The sequence below is a fragment of the Xyrauchen texanus genome, chromosome 16 (assembly GCF_025860055.1).
Source record: "Xyrauchen texanus isolate HMW12.3.18 chromosome 16, RBS_HiC_50CHRs, whole genome shotgun sequence".
NCBI lineage: Eukaryota > Metazoa > Chordata > Actinopteri > Cypriniformes > Catostomidae > Xyrauchen > Xyrauchen texanus.
Genome location: NC_068291.1, coordinates 25,764,424 through 25,787,808, shown reverse-complemented (window position 1 = coordinate 25,787,808; position 23,385 = coordinate 25,764,424). Strand labels below are relative to the sequence as shown.

Genomic DNA, 23,385 nt, shown 5'->3' with positions numbered 1-23,385 from the left:
ATTTTCGTTTTTTTTTTTTTTTTTCAGACGTCTGTTTTAGCACTTGCATTGAATTGTCAGGAAAAGAGTTTCAGGGTCACGTGTAGCCAGCGACCTCCATCAAGAGCCAGTTATGTTGGATTTGTTTCTTCTGTCTGCTCATGCATTTGCATGCACTCAAACTCTGAAATCTTTTTGTGTGTTTGTCTTCCTTTTCCATTATGTTCATTATACAGTTTGAGTCTGTTTTTCCAGTTAACAGAAGTCATGCTGAAGTTTCTGTTCCATGTATTTTGGCCTTTAAATAATAAAAATGCATAATGTAGTAGAAATTTCATCATGCTTGCACATGTGCTTTGCTGAGATTGTATGTGTTTTTCTGATTGTTTTGTGGTGTTGGGCTGTGCATGATGGTGTGCATATGTGTCCCTGACCTTTTCTGAACCATATTGATTGAGACAATCTCTCTCTCTGTCGCTCTCTCTCTCTCTCTGGCACTGCTCTTCTGCGCAGATTAATCTCATGATTTGAGGTTACCTGGACATCGCCTGTGATCATAACTTGGAGATATTTAGAGCCTGACTAATAATGTGATATTTTCATGTTGATATTATGTTATTCGATTACACATTTGAAACTGAAATACAACTTTCTTTGGTGAAGATAAATGACACTCATATTTACTAGTGGTGTAACGGTTCGAATTTCACACGGTTCGGTTTGTGTCACGGTTTCAGTTCAGTTTGCTAAAAGCTTTGTTCAGAAAAAAATATTACTGCCAAATCCAAAGAATACTCTATTTGGTAAAGACTTCAACAGGTTTGCCCTTAATAAAAATCATGGTTTTACAACAGTAACCATAGTTTAACCATGGCATTTGTAGTAAAATCATAGGAACCACAAAATCAACATGATTACGGTCATGGTTACTATATACACTCACCTAAAGGATTATTAGGAACACCATACTAATACTGTGTTTGACCCCCTTTCGCCTTCAGAACTGCCTTAATTCTACGTGGCATTGATTCAACAAGGTGCTGAAAGGATTCTTTAGAAATGTTGGCCCATATTGATAGGATAGCATCTTGCAGTTGATGGAGATTTGTGGGCTGCACATCCAGGGCACGAAGCTCCCGTTCCACCACATCCCAAAGATGCTCTATTGGGTTGAGATCTGGTGACTGTGGGGGCCATTTTAGTACAGTGAACTCATTGTCATGTTCAAGAAACCAATTTGAAATGATTCGAGCTTTGTGACATGGTGCATTATCCTTCTGGAAGTAGCCATCAGAGGATGGGTACATGGTGGCCATAAAGGGATGGACATGGTCAGAAACAATGCTCAGGTAGGCCGTGGCATTTAAACAATGCCCAATTGGCACTAAGGGGCCTAAAGTGTGCCAAGAAAACATCCCCCACACCATTACACCACCACCACCAGCCTGCACAGTGGTAACAAGGCATGATGGATCCATGTTCTCATTCTGTTTACGCCAAATTCTGACTCTACCATCTGAATGTCTCAACAGAAATCGAGACTCATCAGACCAGGCAACATTTTTCCAGTCTTCAACTGTCCAATTTTGGTGAGCTCTTGCAAATTGTAGCCTCTTTTTCCTATTTGTAGTGGAGATGAGTGGTACCCGGTGGGGTCTTCTGCTGTTGTAGCCCATCCGCCTCAAGGTTGTGCATGTTGTGGCTTCACAAATGCTTTGCTGCATACCTCGGTTGTAACGAGTGGTTATTTCAGGCAAAGTTGCTCTTCTATCAGCTTGAATCAGTCGGCCCATTCTCCTCTGACCTCTAGCATCAACAAGGCATTTTCGCCCACAGGACTGCCGCATACTGGATGTTTTTCCCTTTTCACACCATTCTTTGTAAACCCTAAAAATGGTTGTGCGTGAAAATCCCAGTAACTGAGCAGATTGTGAAATACTCGGACCGGCCCGTCTGGCACCAACAACCATGCCACGCTCAAAATGTCTTAAATCACCTTTCTTTCCCATTCTGACATTCAGTTTGGAGTTCAGGAGATTGTCTTGACCAGGACCACACCCCTAAATGCATTGAAGCAACTGCCATGTGATTGGTTGATTAGATAATTGCATTAATGAGAAATTGAACAGGTGTTCCTAATAATCCTTTAGGTGAGTGTATATTATAACCATGGTTACTATATGTAAACTACAGTATTACGCTTATAAAACCATGGTTAATTGTATCAAAACCCTAATTTAGAAACTCGTCAGTCAATCATTGTTTTGAGGAATGAAGGCTGTCACATTTAAATATGTTTTTGTTCATGTTTTGTTTTCATGTCTTTTATTTAGAAAATGTAGGTCATGTGATATCCTGTTTCCCAGCATGTTCATGTGTGTCATTTTCATTGGTTTATTGTCTTATCTTATTATCTGTTCTGTTTTATTATTGCTTACTTTTTATTTGTCTTGTTATCATGTTCTTTAGTTTAGTCTCATCACTGTTTGTCTATGTCATGTGGTTTCCCATGTCCATGTATTGAAGCCCTCATGTTTGCCATTGTCTTTTTTCAAGTATTGTTTTAATGTAACATTGTTCAGTTTGGTTCTTGTTGTTTTGCCTTCATAGTCCTAGTTATGGTTCTTGTTCATGTTTTTGTTTTGTTTTTTGGGATACTTTAATGTTTTTAGTTAATAAACTGCATTTGCATTCTAGTTCATCTTCATCTCATCATCGTCTTCATCATTCTTGTCCTTCTCTTGCTTGCTCTACCCTAACCTGAATGTTACAGAATACTTGACCTACAAAATTAACCCAGCAGTTCAGCTACTGCAATTATGTCAGGGAAACCATTCCATAGAGGAAAATGTGGAATTCTGCACTCTGGCCAGCAAGGTGATCTTCAATGATTTTGCTCTCAAGAACTGCTTTTGTGCTGACTTAAATGAGCCTCTATGCTCCATGATGCCTGGAGGCAAAATTGAATGGACTCTGGAAGAGTAGATTGATTTTTCCCTGTGTCCATGAGCCAGCGCCCACGCCTGCCATGTTCAACGAGCCAACGCATATGCCTGCCATGGTCAACGAGCCAACGCATATGCCTGCCATGGTCAACGAGCCCACACCCATGCCTTCCATGGTCAATGAGATTGCGTTTGAAGCCATGTCCGTCCCAGTACCAGCTTTACAAGACTTGTCTGTACCAGGGTCAGTGCCTGAAGCCTCAGCCACCATGTCTGTCTCGTCATGTCATGTTGCCATGTCTACCACACCTGCAATTCTTACCTCGTCATGCCATGTTGCCACGCCTGCCACGTCATGCCATATTGCCATATCTGCTATTCCTACCTCGTCATGCCATGCTGCCACATCATGCCATGTTACCACGCCTGCCATGCCTAATCAAGAGGTCCTGCCTTGCCATGTTGCCATGTCAACCTCATCATGCCATGTATCCATATCTGCCTCGTCATGCCATGCTGTCCCACCCGCCATCCAAGCCAGGTGCTACGTCTACCATGCCTAGTCAAGCTGCCCCGACTTGACATGTCTAGGGTTGCAGCGGTATACCAGTTTCACGGTAAACCACGGTATGAAAATGGTCATACCATGTACATTTTCTTATTTACGCGAGGGGTTCTGACACGTGCGTGCGAATTAAAGCAGTGTTTCTCAACTGGTGGATCTTGACTCAAAAGTTGGTCGCAGGTCTATTCGAACTGGGTCACGGACAGCAGGGAAAGAACAATGCCATGGTTCCCCCATTGAAGATATTTGGTGGCCGCCCAGTTGATCACCTATTTAGGACTGCTGGGGGGGGGGGGGGTGCCACGTCGGATCTCGCTTAGGGCACCAAGTAAGCCAGAACCACCACTGCCTGCTTTAAACCCTCGCAAGGGGCTTTTCTATCACTGGCTCATTTTCTCCACATGCCATTTTCAACTACACAAAACGCATTCAGAACTGTGATGTCATCGAGTTGACCCATGTGAAACAGCGTGTTCATAGAGAACATTGGAGTCTCCTCAACCACCTCCAGTTACCAGTATATGGTATGATAATATGATTATTCAATATTTTATCTACTATTAATATTTTTATTATATTACACTTATCAAGTTAAGAGGTGAAACCCGAGATATGGCTGATACGAGTTCAATGGAAGATGTTATTATCAAAATCGAAAGTGATCATCCCTATGCCCTACTCATTACTGGCATTACTGTTTGAATGTACCCTTTGCTAACTGTCTTGTGAAGAATCCCTTTGTGAAAAGATTCCTTTTCTTATTTTCATTCAGAACAACCCTTTGAGTTGTGTTCCTATCTCGCAGTGTCCTTAAATGGTACAAAAATGCCATTCGGAATTCACCCATGTCTCAAGGTCTCTGCAGTTACCACGGAAACCTTATTTTCTCAGACCCCTTGTGCTTAATGTCGTCAAAAGTGACATTGACTGTAAACCAGAGCTTTTGTGAATTCGACTATTCTTCATTATTTCCAGAGCACTTGCATAAATCAATCTGTAGTCATTAGAAATGAATGAGCTTCTGACTTGGCACATGACAAATCCTTGATTGTTTTCTCTCTTTTTTTTCTCATAGCAGCCAAAAGTGCTTTCTTCCTTTCATCCCAATTTTAATTTTTGTCTCTTTCATTTCCCTTCTTTTTCCACTCAAGGTTCTGTCTTAAATTAAACTGAAAGCAATAGCCAGTTGTTAGTATGTGATCATTTGTGTTTTTCTGCCTGTTTATGAGAGAATATAAAGCACATCACACCATTTACACTCTGAGCGGAAATCAGCCTGGGCTGGGTTTCCCAAAAGTATTGTAAGCCCAAGTAGATTGTGCAACCATTGGCGGCAATGGCTTCTACGATCTACTTAGGCTACAATACTTTTGGGGAAACCCAGCCCAGGCCATTCTGGTATCTCTGCATGTTCAGAAAACCTGTAAACAATACACAAATTTTATCATCGTCTTTTATAGTTATTAAAGCTGAAGTGTCATTTCTGAGTCACCAAACGGAATTGCAAATTGTTTTCAAATGGATTTAAAAAAAATCCCCCCGTCTTCCATTGGTTATACAAACGGATAGTCCAGCCCCAAACCCTACCATTGGTTGAGCCAATGTTGTTGTGTAGAGCTGGATGGGCCACTCAAACAGACAGAGGGACAACAGGTGTCATGCCTATGCAAACTGACGTGTCCCCTTAGATTTATGAGCAATTGGATTTTGAATGGATTATTTGAACTTCCAAAAAAGTATTTGTTATTTATATGATTAAATATGATCTTTGTAAGTAGAAAAGATTGTTTGTCTAAAATGTTGTGGAAGTAATCTTTATTGAAATGTCTAAAATTTGTCTAAACTATATGTTCAATGCTGAGTTCACTTTTGAATCCCCTCTCCACATCTTCTCACATTTGCAAAGCTTCATTTGCAAATTTAATTGCATAAATTACAGTTTAGTCAAACTAATCAATATTAACAAACTAATAAGTAGATCTGAGTCGATATATCTCAATACTATTTCTCACGATATTGTATCAGTACTTTAGATCTATATATCGATATTTATATTCAACTATTCATGAATTCACATCATGTCCTGCATTTCAATAAAGAAGCAGGTTTTCTAAATAAGTGCAAACTCTGAAAGTCGTGTTCCTCAGTGCATTCAAAGAATATTCTATGAGGTGCGAGAGACTGAAACTGAGCCCTTGTTGATTGAGTAGAATTCAATGAAGCTGTCAGCTGAGGACATGTAAGGCATCTATTTCTCAAACTAGAGACTCTGGTGTACTTATCCTCTTGTTTAGTTGTACATCTGGCCTTCCACATCTCTTTCTGTCCTTGTTCTAACAAGTTGTCCTTTGTCTGTTGTGTACACCTTTTGTATGAAATCTTCAGTATTTTGGAAATTTCAACCATTGTATGGCCTTCATTCCTCAAAACAATAATTGACTGATAAGTTTCTAGAGAAAGCTGTTTTTTTTTTTTTTTTAACCTAATATTGACCTTAAGATATGCCAGTTAAGCTTAATTTAATGAACCAAATAGCTTTCATCTATATTTGATACAGTTTGAACAGTTTTTTCCCTGAGGCGATCATCTCATAAACAGTTAAAGCCGCCCCATTGAGTAATAATTATGTGCAATACACAGTTTAGTCTATTTATATTATCCAACATATCCTCTTCTTCCATTACATACATTGCACTGTATAATATTCTGTATTTTTGTTCTTTTATATAACAGATTTTTATTAGATTTGCACTACATGTGTGTATGTAGGTGTGTGTCTGAGTGTTTGTACGTACATGTATAATTATTTATTTTTATTATATATTTTTAATATTTTTTTATGGTTTTTAATTGTCTATGACTTGCTGCTGTTTTTGTATTGTTGTGCACTGGAAGCTCCTGTCACCAAGAAAAATATGTAAGCATACTTCTGATATAATGGAAAGTGATTTTCAAGTATCAAATGAGTAATTTAGCATGATTACTCAAGGATAAGGTGATGGGTGCTGGAAATGAGACCTGTCTAGATTTGATAAAAAAATATTTTTTTCAAATAGTGATGGTGCTGTTAATCACATCAGTAATGTCCTGACATTACTTTGTGATCAGTTGAATGACACTTTGGTGAATTAAATACCAATTTCCTTCTGAAACAGCAAAGTCTGTACATTATTCCAGACTTTTGGCCGCCAGTGCATGTTAGACCGATGTCTTTAGCTGTTGCATTGCATCTCGATGTTGTCCCAGTGTCTCACATATTCATTATTGTAAGCTTTTATAATGTAGTCTGGTACAGAAAAAAAAATGGCATAATCAAAATATAATGGCTCATATTTTGTCAATATGGAAGACTCGCTGGCCAACTCAGTGAAAGCACGTTTCTCTGCTCTTCATGTTACTATAGTTATCTTAAAAAGCGCTTGCCACTGTTTTAATCATGGCTGGCCGAACAGTGTATTTTCATTAAAAAATGTAATAAAAAAAAAAACCCTGCAGTGCTGGCTTAGCCGGAGGCGCCATATCCATTTGTGTTTTTAATATGCCGTGTTACGTTGAAAGTAGTTTTAGAGACCCTGCGTTCTGCTCAATTCAGCTTTGACACGTTTGTGTATTGTTGGCACTGAATTTGGAATCTAGTGAAAAGTCGCCTGATCGATCATGGCTTGTGCCATTCCCTAGCATAAAACCATCTGAGGATGTCAAAAACACACTCCACATAACATTTTACTCCATGCACACCTGATGCACATTTACTGACAAACAGCTTCAAATTGTTATTTGTTTATTTTAAATGGCCCTTAAGACAACTAGAATCAGCTTTTGTGTGTGGGATATATCCTGGGATTTATGTCGCTACGGCGTTAAATAATTTGAACTTTAAACGCTCCTGTGCACTTTTAAATCCTTTTTTTTGTTTTTTTGTATAGCATTGGCTGAACCTGGTGCCCTCTTAAAAAAAGAAATGGGGGAGCTGGTCATGGATTAGCACATTAGGGGGAAATGAAGGGGAAAATACAAGAGCAGTGTTTTTCCTCCATTAACATTTTTTCGGTGACCAGCTAAAATTTGCCCATAGAGGAAAATGTTATGATATTAATCTTGTGTTCTGTGCTTTATGCACACTAAATATGCTTCATATCTGAAACATGCATTTGCATGATGCGTCTATAGGCTGGTTGTCCCTAGATATCATGGCACAGACCACAAAACTGTTGTGACTCATTTGAATTCTAGTGAGAAATCAGCCCTGAGATGCTAAACAGCACTTGGAGGAAAAGAGGCAACACTGTGCCATGCTTTTCAAATTACACATTACTCTTACTAAAATGTATCATGATTTTATTGATTTTATAATTTAATATTAAATAATATAATAGGTAGAATCTTTCAGACCTATTTTTTATTAAACTGTGGCCATTGTAGCTAGTTTCTAAATGTATTTAGGCTACTATTTAGGCTACATATTCATATATACACACACACTTAGCCACACCACATCAGGAGTGGTGGTGGCGTAGTGGGCTAAAGCACTAAACTGTTTAGCAGAAGGTTGTCTGTTCGATCCCCACAACCACCACAATTGTTCCTTGAGCAAGGCACTTAACTCCAGGTTGCTCCAGGGGGATTGTCCCTGTAATAAGTGCTCTGTAAGTCGCTTTCAGATAACTGCCAAATGCATAAATGTATTTCGTTTGGACTTGCAAGTTGCATGTGCTTATATGGCATTGCACTGTAAAAATAAGAACAAGTACATAAAGTGCTTTCAAGTCTGGACTTCCAAGACTTATGAACAAATTATGGACAAAGTTTGCAAACAAAATCTGGACAAAGTCTGTTTAATATGTTGTTTTTTAATTATGTTTGAGATTAGGGGTAAAAATTGCCTTGTTTGCCCTCACATATTCTTAAAGATGACTTCAATCATTAAGCGCCTGGTAAAAGGAAAACAAGATCTGTTATAGAGTAGGAAGAAATATTTTCACTAGCACAGTGGTTTACACATGGGGTACAGTCAGTATATTATAACTAGTCCCATATAAATATGGTGTTTATTAAATTTAAGTTTAGTTTGATTTCACATAGCACCTTAAAGTAAAGGTAAAAAGGAAAAAAGGAAAAAAGTTTTGAAATATAACTTGTATCCAGTAAATACAGACAAGTAAGTTATGATGTCATATATTAATTAATTTCAGTTAATTTAGACAATAAATCAACTTTGATCATGTGGATGACTTTACACATCAACCACCACCGAACACTATTTTTGAACCAGGAAGTGTCCTGATGAGGAAATGTTTTCTACATGTAATGTTTATTTACTGTATTTACATGAGTTTTTTTTCTTGTCGAGGTATTCTGTTTTTAAATAATGTGTGGTGTAAATGACTCCTGTCATAGTTTGAAGTCTTAGGGACCATTCAGGTCGAACGCATTCTTGCGCTAAAATAGCTAAATGCAGCACAACAAATAGAAAGCTCTCCCTCTCCTTAGGACATTGGTCTGATTCGATAGGTCTTCTGTATCCTCCTGAGACCCGAGCAAGACTTCTGTGTGCATTTTACATTTCCCTTTTTGATTCGTAACTATAAGCACCTAATATTCATGCAAAAAAAAAAAGTGTTCTTGACCAAATAGTTTTCCTAAAAATGTATGTCCACATATGTGGACAGTGGGACTAAATTGTGAAATCTGAAATGATATCAAGCTATAGAATTAATAGTGTTGGTCATTCAAGTTTTTGAGACGTTACAGACATTACATCAGAAATTAGCATAAATAATTATAATTCAAAGTAATGGCTAGCATCATCCAATCTCTGCCAGCATGTTAAAATTATACATTATAAATCCTGAATCTACGTACTGATTACCATTGTCCCATGTCTGCCAAATATGTTGGGTGGTCCAAACATCATCTGCATACTGAAACTGAACTTTTGGTTGGATTTTAGGAGTGAATGCACTGAGCTGCATGGAGAGCTATTGGATGTCCCATTGCTCCCATGATCCCAAATTTGTGAATGACTTATTCTGCAGTGTGCCACCTGTCGTCACTGGTCTGAGAACAGTTTGAAATGCACCTTATTTTCTTCCAAATCCATATAAAGCCTCTAAAAGCAAAAATGTTCTGCTTTAGGGTGAACCCATTGATTTTCAGTGTGGTAATGCACAGTAAATATAGGATTTCTAAGGAAACAAATTTGCTTAAGTTCACATTCGTGTACATTGTGTTTAGCAGCATTGTGTTTCATGATAAATTGCTAAAATAAAAAAATTTAAATGGGATACTGGATGAAACTAGAGACTCAAATCTTTTGACTCAAGGTTTCAATGTAAAAACTGAATTCTGTTTCTCACCAGATGTAGTGTTGTTGACATTTCTGTGGGGTTGCACAAGGGTATGTAAACAAAATACCCACCATGCACTTATGCTTATTTACGTAGTAGTAGATTAAACCTAACTGTCTTTTATTAGTGCTGTAAAGTGACCTGACTTTTTCAAATTTGTGTGCTATGTGCATCAGACGTTAGAGCACAGACTTTGGACTATATATAAAAAACAGAGCCTTTACTAATGGCCCAGAGATGTTCATTATGTCATCTAGACATAACATGTGTTTATGATTTTAACACCACATTTGTGAGCCTTTAAATACTGCACATACACTTGTGCTATGGTTTTTCTAATGATAATAAGACAGAGGATTAAGTTGTAAACATGTCTGAACCCTACATATATGCATGCACACAGACATAGGTCTCATAATTCTGTTTTTGTCTTTCTCTTTCAGAATGGACAGAACACAGCTGAGGATGGAGACAGCACAGCTGTTAAGGTAGGAACCAGCTGAGCACAGATGCAAAAACAAACTCTTAGGAAAGTAATTTTTGCTCAGGAATATCTAGGGAAGCTCCATTTTCTTCAGCCATTCCGGAGTCTACAACATGCTGTTTTGGACGGTTTCTCTTGTTTTTCCATTATTCAGGTTTCATGGGTTATATGTGCCAAACTGAGTCATGCTGCTGTTTAAGAATTTATTAGTGTTGCTTGTTAATGAAATTAAACTTTGGAATTAGATATTAGACCTTAGCAAGTCCTGCACCATTTGTATCAAGAATGATAACTCAAATTGTGTGGCTCGTTGAGAAGTGGTGTGCTATTACTAGCAATTAGACATATTATTTTCTCTGGGTGGATAATAAAAACCGGTGTAAAAAACTTGGAGGAAGGAGGGATCCAAGCCTTGGCCAGAATATAATTTGGCTTGGTGGTGGGCTTATTTGACTGGCTCCAATAATCAATCACCTTAGCAACCACTAGCAACACCATGGCAACTACCCACAACAACATACCATTGTGGCTGCGAGTTTTGCACAGGCAAGCATCAAAAATCTAGTTTTTGTCTAATGTTTCAATCAACATTCATAGGTTAAAGGGTTTTGATATGTGATCTCTCTTATTTGCAATAATGTAAGTGCAGAAAATAAGAGACTTTCTGTCCAACTGGAGTGTCTGAGGAGTATTGGCAGCTTTCTGAAACAATCAATGTAATAAGTGCTAAAAAGGAGATGGTGAAGTGTCAGGAGTCCAGCCTTTTGGTTCCACAACTCCAAGGCCTCTTTGTGTATGTAGGGGTGTTGGGTTACATATCTATTCCATGGTGCATCTTGATTTGTTGCAGACTGTCTGACTGTATGAGGAAAGCCTTTCTCTCAAGAATCCCAGTATTTGTTGTTTTTTTATGTGTAACATGAGACTGATGTGATTGAGAGAGAGACAGTCTGTCTCCTCCTATAGAATGTGCTTTTCTCTCTGAACACCTCGCATTAGAGCCACAGTGAAGCTCAGACAAGTTCCTGTAATGCTTTTTGACCCCAGAGACTGCAGCCGGATATTTTGAGGCCTTAAATGTTGTCTTATGATGTCCTAAGAAAAAATGAAGAAGAATAGTTTAAACAGTCATTGAGTCTTTGTACTTGGTTTAAACCTAGTGCACACCACATGACTCAAGTTTGTCTCCTTTGATGTTTTAAGTCAGCGACTTGTCAGCGATGAGAAGTCTGAGAAGTCTCAGAACTCATTACAAATGGTCGTGTAGTGTGCACAATCCTGCGACATGCCCAACTAGTCGCAGAAGCTATGACAGATTTCAAACCAGCTTGATATCTACTCGTCTTGTCATCTGGTGTGTGCTGTCCCGACGAGCGAGAGAACGACAATGAGCTAAAGCCAATGAAATATAGAGAGAGTGCAAGAGGAAAGCAAGGTATTAGGAAGCAGGAGACGACAAATAATTCGAAAATAAAACATCACCCACATCTCCCTCTGCACTGTATTTATTATTTTAGCTTTTTTATTTATTTTTATATATATAAAAACTGTAAGCAAACCTGCAATCCTGTGCTGATTTCAGGCCCTGTTATGGTACCATTGTTGTCCATTTTCACTGCAGAATTGAAATGTTATTTGATCGTGATCTTGACAAACTGTTTTGGACATTTCAGTCTTTCCCCATTTGAATAGATAAGAGCTGTACTTTTATGCCACTTGTACTCACAGAAACTATTTGTTCGAGAGCATTCCCAAAATGGCCGCTGAGTGAACTGACTTGTCTTGAAAGACTTTGCCTAACTTTACATGTACACACAGCTTTTCTCCAGGTTAAACTAAAACCAAGATTAATTGGATGAAAACTGAACATGCCCTGGTCTTGTAGTTGAGCAGTTATTTCTGCTATGAAAATAACTTTTAACTGGTGAATCTCCCAACAACATTTCTGGGCCATATTTCATCCCAAAATGATTTTTTTTTAGGAAAATTATTATTTTTTCATTGTGACATGACAGTTATACTGTATACGCATTTCCCTGCCAATTTCGTAGCTCTATGCGTGTGTAATGTGCAAGGAAGGGTAATCAAGCTCCTATCATGAAAGGTCCAAGGAGAATGTTGATGTCAATTTTGACAATTGTGAATAAGAAGTTACATTTTGGTCTGTTTCTCACCAAAACTGATCATATCTCTTTAGAAGACATCTCTTCAGAAGACATGGATTAAACAATTTAAATCATATGGATTACCTTTATGCTGTCCTTTTTGGAGCTTGAAAGTTTTGGACACCAAACACACCATATATCAATGAAAATATCTTTGTGTTCTGCAGAAGAAAGAAAATAGTTTAAGATGACACAAGAGGTGTGGATGTGAGTGATGTGAGAATTATCATTTTTAGGTGAACTGTTCCTTTAATTGTAATGAAAATAATGTTGCAATTTAAAAAATAATTAATAAGTTCATAAAAATATGATTCATGTTTGAAATTTGGGTGCAACATGACCCAATGTTCTTGACAGATTTTGTGAGATTCACACAAACACTGGAACACAAAAACCGCATAAACTACCACAAAGAATTCAGAAGATGCTCTGAAAACAGACAGAATGAGCCCAAGATTTATGAGGCCATTACTGCTGGTTCATTCACCGGCTCATGAGTCACTGTTCCCATTTTCAAATGCTGATTAGCTGTTGTTCATTTAACATAAATCAAATAGGTTTTTATTTCATTTTAGAGTTAGTGGTGTGTTATATGATTAATAGCATACAAAATACTAGGGATGTCCCAATACCACTTTTTCCACTTCCGATATCGGAAATCTCAAAGACTTTTTTTCTGTTTTCTGCATAATGTGGCGGATCATTTTTGCTTAGCTCGGTTCTCCCGCTGACCAGTCCGCACCTGATCGGCCACAAAGTGCATCGGCCCACCAGGAAAATGCCCGGTATGCCAGATTGCTAGTGCAGCCCTGCTGTCCAGTGGCTCTCACTCCGATTATTATGAAATGCATTGAACGGCTTGTTATGGCCCACATAAATGATATTATTGACATTAATGTGGACCCCCATCAGTATGCTCACAGGAAGAACCGGTCTGTATTGGATGCAGTTTCATCGGTCATCCACTCTGCTCTCTCTCATTTGGAGAGCAGGGACTCCCATGTCAGGCTTTACCAGTGTTTGATGGAGAGTACACTCACCTTTTCTATCACTGCCTGCTAAAGAACTGTTCTGCTACTGACAAGAAGACGCTGCAGAGGGTGGTCAAATCTGCACAAAAAATAACTCACAGCAGCCTCCACTCCATTGAGGACATTTAAACCAGCATGTGCAGAAGCAGAGTGTGACAGGGAGGCCTTTATCCCTCTTGGAGGCTTGATTAGCCTAAGGGACCGCGTGTGTTGAATCACGACCCGGCCCGCCCTCCACCCTGTCACACAGAGCATCCTGTATTATGAAGGATTGCACCCACCCTGCAAATGAATTGTTCGACCCCCTCCCCTCTGACAGGAGGCTAAGAAGCATTAAAGCCAGAACAAGGCTTAAATGCAGCTTCTTTCCAGAGGCTGCAAGACTCATGAACTCTCCGTGTTAGTGCCTGATCTTTCCTTATATTTATACCTCTTATCTTATTGTGCTGTGCTGCTTTGTCATAATGTTGCTCTTTGGTTTAAATATGCTAAAATTATGCACTTCTTTTTATGAATTTTGTTTTATGTTTTTCACTTTAAATAAAATTTTATTGTGTGTATATTTTGTATTGTATGTTGCTGGTCCTGAGTACATATTTCGTTCTAATGTGTCAACATGTACAGAATGACAATAAAAAAAATACCTTGAAATCTTTACATTTCTGCCCTCCAAAAATTGTCCCCATTGTAAGTGCCTCACTGTAACATCGATTTAAAAAGAAACAAAAAAGAAAGAAAAATATGGATGAATCAAAATATTTTTTTTTAACAAATGTTATCAATTAATCTTAACTTGTAGTGAACCTTCAATATTCCTTTTAAACAAGCATGGATTATTGCCAATCTAAGGCAAAGCAAGGCCACAAACAAAAGCACACAAATGGACAACAGCCACTTACTCACTAGCTGTATGGTTCACATTTCCCTATTTTATAGTAGATTTTTGTTTAACACTTCAAAAGCCCTGACCTCATATCAGTTGTCCCTGTTTAATGGATGGATGTGACTATGAAGGGCTTGGTCTTTAGTGACTTTTATTTGTGTGTTTAGTGTGTTTATTTGAAACCATCCTGTTTCTCTTTATATGGGATGGGTTAGAGCTGCATGATTAATCGTTAAAAGATTGCAATCTCGATTCAGACACCCTCACCATCTCATTTCTAAATGGCACGGATTCTGCAATGTATATTAACGTTGCTGTGGCATGCATTTGGAAGGTGGTGAAATTTAAATGAGAAATACACTTCAAGATGCATTTTTAAACGTTCATCATTTAAACTTTATATGGCATCTACAAAACACAGCAATCTTGCATGAGATGCTGAATAAACTAAAATGCAGCGGCCAAAGACGTATGTCCAGCACAGTGCTTTACAAAATGCAGGATGCAGCAATGATTAGCTAGGAGTGTGACAATCTCTGTTCAGTTCAATATTTTGAACTATTCAATATTATGCTACAACAATAACAGCATTACCAAGATCTGACTAGATTCGCTATTCGTTTGATTACAGCCAGCTGCTTTCAAACGCTCACATGCTTGTCTGCCCAATGTAGGGCTTCTGCACGTGACTCTGCACTGTTTTTAATCAAAATAACCATCTTTAGGCAATATTAATGTAAACACAACTGTTAATGATGGTTCGTGAGTGGTGAACAGATGGTTTAGAAGGAAAAGATCAATGATAAAATAGAACTGGAACAGATAATGATGCCTTATATTTTAGTCCCACTGATTTGTCCTTGTTAAAAGTCATTTGACGGGGACAGATTTCTTTCCTGTGGAATTTAAACTGGAAGTTTAGGTGGATTGATTTAAAAAATAAATAGCCAATAACCTTTCATTTGCATCACAGCTGAGATCCATGGTTTGCTACTAGCAGGTGGTACTTATAATTTAGGAGGATTGACATTCCCCTAATTCATCATATTTAGTCATATTTAGAAAATCTGTAAATTTTAAATGCGTATACAGGTGAAACTCGAAAAATTAGAATATCGTGCAAAAGTTCATTAATTTCAGTAATTCAACTTAAAAGGTGAAACTAATATATTATATAGACTCATTACAAGCAAAGTAAGATATTTCAAGCCTTTATTTGATATAATTTTGATGATTCTGGCTTACAGCTTATGAAAACCCCAAATTCAGAATCTCAGAAAATTAGAATATTACATGAAATCAATAAAAAAAAAGGATTTTAAATACAGAAATGTCGGCCCTCTGAAAAGTATAATCATGCATATGTACTCAGTACTTGGTTTGGGCCCCTTTTGCATTAATTACTGCCTCAATGTGGCGTGGCATGGATGCTATCAGCCTGTGGCACTGCTGAGGTGTTATGGAAGACCAAGATGCTTCAATAGCGGCCTTCAGCTCTTCTGCATTGTTTGGTCTCATGTCTCTCATCTTTCTCTTGGCAATGCCCCATAGATTCTCTATGGGATTCAGGTCAGGTGAGTTTGCTGGCCAATCAATCACAGTAATACCATGGTCATTGAATCAGGTTTTGGTACTTTTGGCAGTGTGGGCAGGTGCCAAGTCCTGCTGGAAAATGAAGTCAGCATCTCCATAAAGCTTGTCTGCTGAAGGAAGCATGAAGTGCTCTAAAATGTCCCGGTAGATGGCTGCGTTGACTCTGGACTTAATAAAGCACAGTGGACCAACACCAGCCGATGACATGGCTCCCCAAACCAACACAGACTGTGGAAACTGCACACTGGACTTCAAGCATCTTGGATTGTGTGCCTCTCCATTCTTCCTCCAGACTCTGGGACCTTGGTTTCCAAATGAGATGCAAAATTTGCTCTCATCAGAAAAGAGGATTTTGGACCACTGAGCAACAGACCAGTTCTTTTTTTCTTTAGCCCAGGTAAGACGTTTGACATTTGAAGCCCATGTCCAGGACCCGTCTGTGTGTGGTGGCTCATGATGCAGTAACTCCAGCCTCAGTCCACTCCTTGTGAAGCTCCCCCACACATTTGAATGGCCTTTTCCTGACAATCCTCTCCAGGCTACGGTCATCCCTGCTGCTTGTGCACCTTTTTCTTCCACACTTTTCCCTTCCACTTAACTTTCTATTAATGTGTTTTGATACAGCACTTTCAGAACATCCAACTTCTTTTGCAATTACCTTTTGATGCTTTCCCTCCTTGTGGAGGGTGTCAATGATGGTTTTCTGCACAACTGTCAGGTCAGCAGTCTTCCCCATGATTGTGAATTCAACTGAACCAGCCTGAGAGACCATTTAAAGGCTCAGGAACCCTTTGCAGGTGTTTAGCTGATTAGAGTGTGACACTTTGAGCCTACAATACTGAACCTTTTCACAATATTCAAATTTTCTGAGATTCTGAATTTGGGGTTTTCATAAGCTGTAAGCCATAATCATCAAAATTATATCAAATAAAGGCTTGAAATATCTTACTTTGCTTGTAATGAGTCTATATAATATATTAGTTTCACCTTTTAAGTTGAATTACTGAAATTAATGAACTTTTGCACGATATTCTAATTTTTCGAGTTTCACCTGTATATGCTAAAGGTTAATTTTGTCAACTTTTAGGAGAATAAAATTGTATTTGAAACAAATACACTGTTTCAAAGCTAATAAAGATTTATTATAAGCCACAAATCTGGTTTTGGTTTCAAGTGGTCCACCATAAATAACTACACTATTTAATAACAGTAATGAATAATCAGTATCTTGTTAAGACTGAGTTTTTTAAGATGCCCAGCTGAGCTGGATGTGATTCTAGAGCCCCATTTTGCATGTGTTCAGCTGTAGAATAGAGTCTGCAATGCAGGATCGATGTTGTGCATGAATGTTGCTAATAATACCGCCATTCTCCTGCAGACTCCTGGGACAGAACAGGCAGGAATAAAAAGCTGCTTGTCCAGGAATCTCTGTCAGCCTGGGTCTTTAGTTGAGCTGAGTCAAGTGTGACATGTCAGAGTCACAAGAGAGAGTCTGCAGTGATAAAAACAGAGAAGCTAATAAGACCTTATCTCCATTTTATGTAGTATTTCATCGTCTCTGTCCTCAAGATCAGAAAATACCAAGACATGTCAGGTTATATTCATTGTGCTATTTTTACATGTTTTACAAAAATCTCTGAGCAATAGAAGTCCATTTTAATCCCTGATTCAGGTGTTAATTTTGTCTGTGAACAGAGTTTGCATGCAGTTGAATAATATGGTAAAAAATCAAGCTCAGTTGGATTAAAGAGACTTCATTCCAAAACCTCAATCAGAAAAATATGAAAGAAATTGGAAATGCCGATATTTGTACTCTATTTCATACCCTCCAAGATGTGTATGACTTTCTTTCTGCTGCTGAACACAAACAAAGAAGAAATTTTAGAAGAATATTTCAGCTCTGTTAATCCATACAATGCAAGTGAATTTGTACCAAAACTTTGAAGGCCCAAAAGCACAAAGCAGCATAAAAGTAATCCATAAGACTCCAGTGGATTAAAATATGTCTTCTGAAGTAATATAAGTGTGGTTGATTAAACAAGTTCTTATCTACTATCAATCTCCACTTTCACATTCTTCTTATGTTTTGGGAGCCAAAACTTGTTGATGGGGGGGTTCGCTGTCCTTTTCTGCATATTGCGGCGCAGTTTTTTTGGTCCGTTCTGCATAACGCGGAGGCTCATTTTTGCTTATCGCAGCCCATTCGGCAGGTTTCGCAGCCGACACACCGGTCCACTCGTTCTCCCGTTTTCTCATATGGATATTGGCTCTCTGATCTCATCTGCTTTAACATCTAGTAATTTTAACAAAAGTGGAAGATTAAAATCCTCTCCAATTAGCTTGATAGTGGGCAATTGATGAAAATGACTGACAGTTATGCAGTAAATGAAAGTGTGCACAGCTGAGCAGAAGGTTTGAATATAGGAATCAGCCAATCTAAATGATCTGTTTCTCATTGCTTCAATTAGTGAATTATTTTGAGTCTTTAAAATATTTTCCCTGGCTCTCACCCTCTAGACGAAACATGCAACAGGATGTTGATATTTTCTGATTTCTTTGAAGTAATATGGTGTGAGGGTGTTTCCTTGTGGCGAATGTTCATTGTGTCCTCTCCTGCTTTCCCTCCTAAAACTTTTTTCTTTTTTCTGGCCAAACTATTCACAATAATGTTTACAAATATTTGCTTGTATGTCCTATAAATATTCTAGTGTGGGGAATCAGCAGTGATACAGTATTATATTGATATCTAGGTTCTGATGCGATAACACAATTCTTTATATTTAGTAAATTGTGATTCAAAATTTATTTTTTGCAATCTTTTACTCATCGTTTCTCATTCATCTTAATGGGACTTTGGTGAACACAAAAATATAAAAATATTTACGTGAAAATAGTAACCAAAATATTGATTCTTGTCATTCAAATATTGACACAGACAGTATTGTATGGTAAAATATTGCAATACTCTGAAATATTGGTCCACACCTTTAGAACATTTGTCTATTTGGCATCAACATCATCTCATAAGGTTCTCATCTTCACCGTAGAAGTGATGAAAGACAGAGCTCTCCTCAGCTGTCACTCAGATCCCAACATTACTTCTTGTGACTTGGGTCAACTTAAGAAGTCATGTACAAAGCCACTTCAGAGATCAAAGACACATGTGAAAATTGAAAGTGAGATACTGGTCCTGTGTAAAATAATTCAGCTTGAGAGAACGTTGACCTATTCTGCGGTTGTACTGCTGAACTACTATTACAAGTCAATTCCATCTGATGGATGTATTAAGCTTGTCATCTGACTTTGCGGTAGAGTTCAGGCCTCTTTATCTCTCTTGCTTGAGTTGAGACTTTCCCTGAGTGTATTTGCCAAAGTTTGTTTGAACGAGTCCAAGCTGTTCTGTCTTTTTCTCTCTAAGATGATCATGAAAACTGGGATTTCTAAGAACAGGAACGCCCTTCTGTAAGAAGTCTAATCTATCGTTAAAGTGCTGTCAAAACTGCTGATCATTCCCTAGAGAGTTCTACAAAACAGATGTGGTCTAACACACAAAAGCAGGAAATCGGAGGGGGTGTTTATCTAAAATACAACATTCAGTATACTGTATGTTAATGTGAGGAACTACACCAGTGGTTACTCCTTTGCTGGGACATCTTTGTTTTCTTTGAAAGAAAAGGACACCTGTTTGAAAGTTAAATCTGAGAAAGGCATTTTTTATCAGATGAAGCTATGTTTGATATCTTGACTGTTATGTAATGCAATGAAATTATCTTGGCTAAAGTGTCCGAATACTTTAATGGGGCCACTATATGTTAGGCCAAGTCTTACTCAAATGCCATCATGTTTTGACCAAGTGCTGACATTTTATTGTTGATTTTATTGTTCTTTCACACAGTCATTCAGTTGTGTTTAACTTATCTATTATTAATGTTCACATAATGTGTTACTCTGTTTTTGAGAAAATGTTGTTAAATTGATGAGAGTTGTCCCTATTGTATTTTAGCTATGCACCACTTTACTAACACTATTGACCTTGTTTTCATGGCGTTTTATAATCGGCATGGCAACAGCTTGAGATTTTGGTCCATTAAAAAGAGACAGAGAAAAGCGAACATGTCAGATGAATACATCACACTTTTTTTGGCAGTTGTTGGGAGAAATTTTTTTTTAATGAGTGTGTTTTTATAAATACTGACTATTGGCACTAATGAGAGCAATGGAGTCCAACTATAAAAGCGTGAATCACTGAGAGATTGAAAGAGGGGTCATTCTGTTAACAGAGGAGAGGGGTTGATGAAGGCCAAAGCTCTCCGTTGGTGTAATAAATATCCTCAATGTGCACTATGATGTATACGGTAGTTTACAGTACAACAGATTACTCTTAGAATATGTTTGCCAGCTAAAGACAAAACAACAACAACAAAAAAAAACATTATGACTCAATGCCACAGCTTTTTGTTAAGCAAGTTGACACAGACTTGTTCTTTTGTTTGTTGAAGCTATAAATCTGGTCCCTCTGGATGGTGGGCATTTGTTTTCAGCAAAATCTTGCCTGACCGGGTTAAAAACAACAGACTGTTGGTCACTATGAAGGCGTATTAATATTTAATATCAGTTTGGGCTGATACAGTTGAACAGACGGTGTCTTCTCAGTTATGCACCACTAAATTTCTTAAACTAAAGGAATAAATCAAGTCTTTGTGCATGAGTGTTTTTATTTTTAATGTACTGTATAATCAGGGGTAAAAAGTAATTTAGTTAAAAATACTTTATTATACTTAAGTATTATTTTTGGGGATTTGTAATTTACTCGAGAGCAATTTAAAATTAATACTTGTAATTTTACTTAATTACATTTTCAAAGGAAAAAATAGTACCTTACAAGTTACTCCTTACAATTATATTTTGGCTTGAAAAGTACTCTACCGGTACATTTTTGCAATCATTTTCTTTAGTCTTACTGGACTGAAGCTGCCTTTTCACTGTATCTGACAAACGACAGACCAGAGGTCAGCCATTTCAAATGGAGTGTCGCACGTCAACTGTGTGGTGTTTCGTACATCTGCAAAGGCGGAATTTTGGATCTGATTTAAGCTTCGGATATGTTTAAATATTTGTGCGACTAGACCGCATGCGACCGCCCGACTGAATGTGATGTATTAATTCAAAACTATGATCACGAAGTGAGAAACACTGATGATTTTTGTCCTAAACTTTATTCTAAATGCCTGCTACTTCTACAGATTGGACGGTTATGAAGTCAAAAATTATCATTCACGTTGCAAATATATATATATATATATATATATATATATATATATATATATATATATATATATATATATATATATATATATATATATATATATATATAAAAACAAAAGGCTTTTGTAATTAAACGTGTATATGTATTTATTTCTACACTTGTCCTGATTTGCTGAATTATTATTGTTGTTAGGAAACTATTAATTATAATAATAAGTATAAAACCTAAACCTGATAGTGTCATAAAAAGCAAATGTGAGATTAAAAACATAATTTCTGAAGGCTCTTCAGGACTCATACTCCGGTCCTTTGTATCGCATTTGTAACACTATCAGTTGAGCTACTGCACAATTTGGTCACACTTAAACAAGCTTGTAAATGTAGTTGATTATATAATTATTAAGGTTTTTATATGTCATAAGATAGCATTGTGTGAGGAACAGAGCAAAAGTGTTCACAGTTAAAGTCAGAAGTTTACATACACTTAGGTTGATGTCATTAACACTCCTTTTTAACCACGTCACAGATTTAATATTAGCAAACTATAGTATTGGCAAGTCGTTTAGTGGTTGTGCATGACACAAGTAATGTTTCCAACAATTGTTTACAGACAGATTGTTTTAACTTTTATTTGACTATATCACAATTCCAGTTGGTCAGAAGTTTATACATACACTAAGTTAACTGTGCCTTTAATCAGCTTGGAAAATTTCAGAAAATAATTTCAAGCCTTCAGGCAATAAGCCAATTAAATTCTGATAGGCTAATTGGAGTTAAACTCAGTGCCTCTTTGCTTGACATCATGGAAAAATCAAAAGAATTCAGCCAAGACCTCAGGGAAAAAATGGTGAACCTCCACAAGTCTGGTTAATTCTTGGGAGCAATTTCCAAACACTTGAAGGTACCACGTTCATCTGTACAAACAATAGTACGCAAGTATAAACACCATGGGACCATGCAGCCATAATACCACTTAGGAAGGAGACGCATTCTGTCTTCCTAGAGATGAACGTAGTTTGGTACGAAAAGTGCAAATCAATCCCAGAACAACAGCAAGAGGACCTTGTGAAGATTCTGGAGGAAACAGGTAGACAAGTATTGTTCTGTTTACTTTCGGAACCTCCGTTCCCTGATGGAGGGAACGAGACGTTGTGTTGATATAGTGACACTAGTGGTCGCCCTTGGAAGCCCCAAACACCTCTGATATTTGAGAAAAGGCTAATGGGATTTGGCGAGTGGAATTTGCATGCCACTCCCCTGGACATACAGGTATAAAAGGAGCTGGCTTGCATCCACTCATTCAGGTTTTGTGCTGAGGAGCCGAGACAAGGTCCTGGCCATTTCAGTTGGTAGTTCAGTGTTGTGGCAGAAGGGACACAACGTCTCGTTCCCTCCATCAGGGAGCGGAGGTTACGAAAGTAACCAGGACATTCCCTATCTGTCACTCACTCTATGTTGTATCAACGTAGTGACACTAGGGGTCCATATGCAAAACGCCACGACTAACTGAACTGTGTTACGTGGACTGGTGGTGCAAGACGGGCAGACCTTGTGTTCCTCGTAGCCAGGACACGACTGGGAGTAAAAGTGCACGTCATCACCTCGGGGAGGGGAAAGGCATTATGCGCAGGAACTTAACTCCTGGGGCAGCACTTGCAGGTTCACCACCTGATCCTTAAATGGGGTCGTGGGAACGTTGGGCACATAGCCTAGAATCAGCCAGTCGTCGAGGATGAGAATGCCCACTTCCCTTAACAGGGCAAGGGCTGCCACTGTGATTTTCATGAAGGCGTGAGGTGACAGGGACAGACCGAAGGGGAAGACTTTGTTCTGGTATGCCCGGCCCTTGAAAGCGAACTATAGGAAGGGCCTGTGTCGAGGTAAATCCGATACATGGAATTATGCGTCCATCTGCTTTCGGGTCCTTGAATAACGTATAACGTGCAAGTAAGGGCAGCCAGTGGACTTTCTGGTGCCCTCCTAGGGTAAGATGGTGCACCCTTAGGGAGTTTGTGCCCTACACCGACTATGTAGTGTGCATATAGGGAGCGGCGGTACTGCATGGATGAATCATTCACAATAAGACCAGTAACATACATTAATAAAGTAAAATAAATAAGGACAATTT

The 23,385-nt window shown here is 38.1% G+C and overlaps 1 protein-coding gene across 1 annotated transcript in view; it reads left to right on the top strand.

The window, feature by feature from the left end:
- Window positions 1–23,385, top strand: part of LOC127656809 (ribosomal protein S6 kinase alpha-1-like) — a 104,383-nt gene that overhangs the window by 10,587 nt on the left and 70,411 nt on the right. Inside the window, exon 2 of the mRNA XM_052145280.1 lies at window positions 10,280–10,324. Coding sequence (XP_052001240.1) covers window positions 10,280–10,324 — 45 coding nt within the window. The remainder of the gene's footprint in view (window positions 1–10,279; window positions 10,325–23,385) is intronic.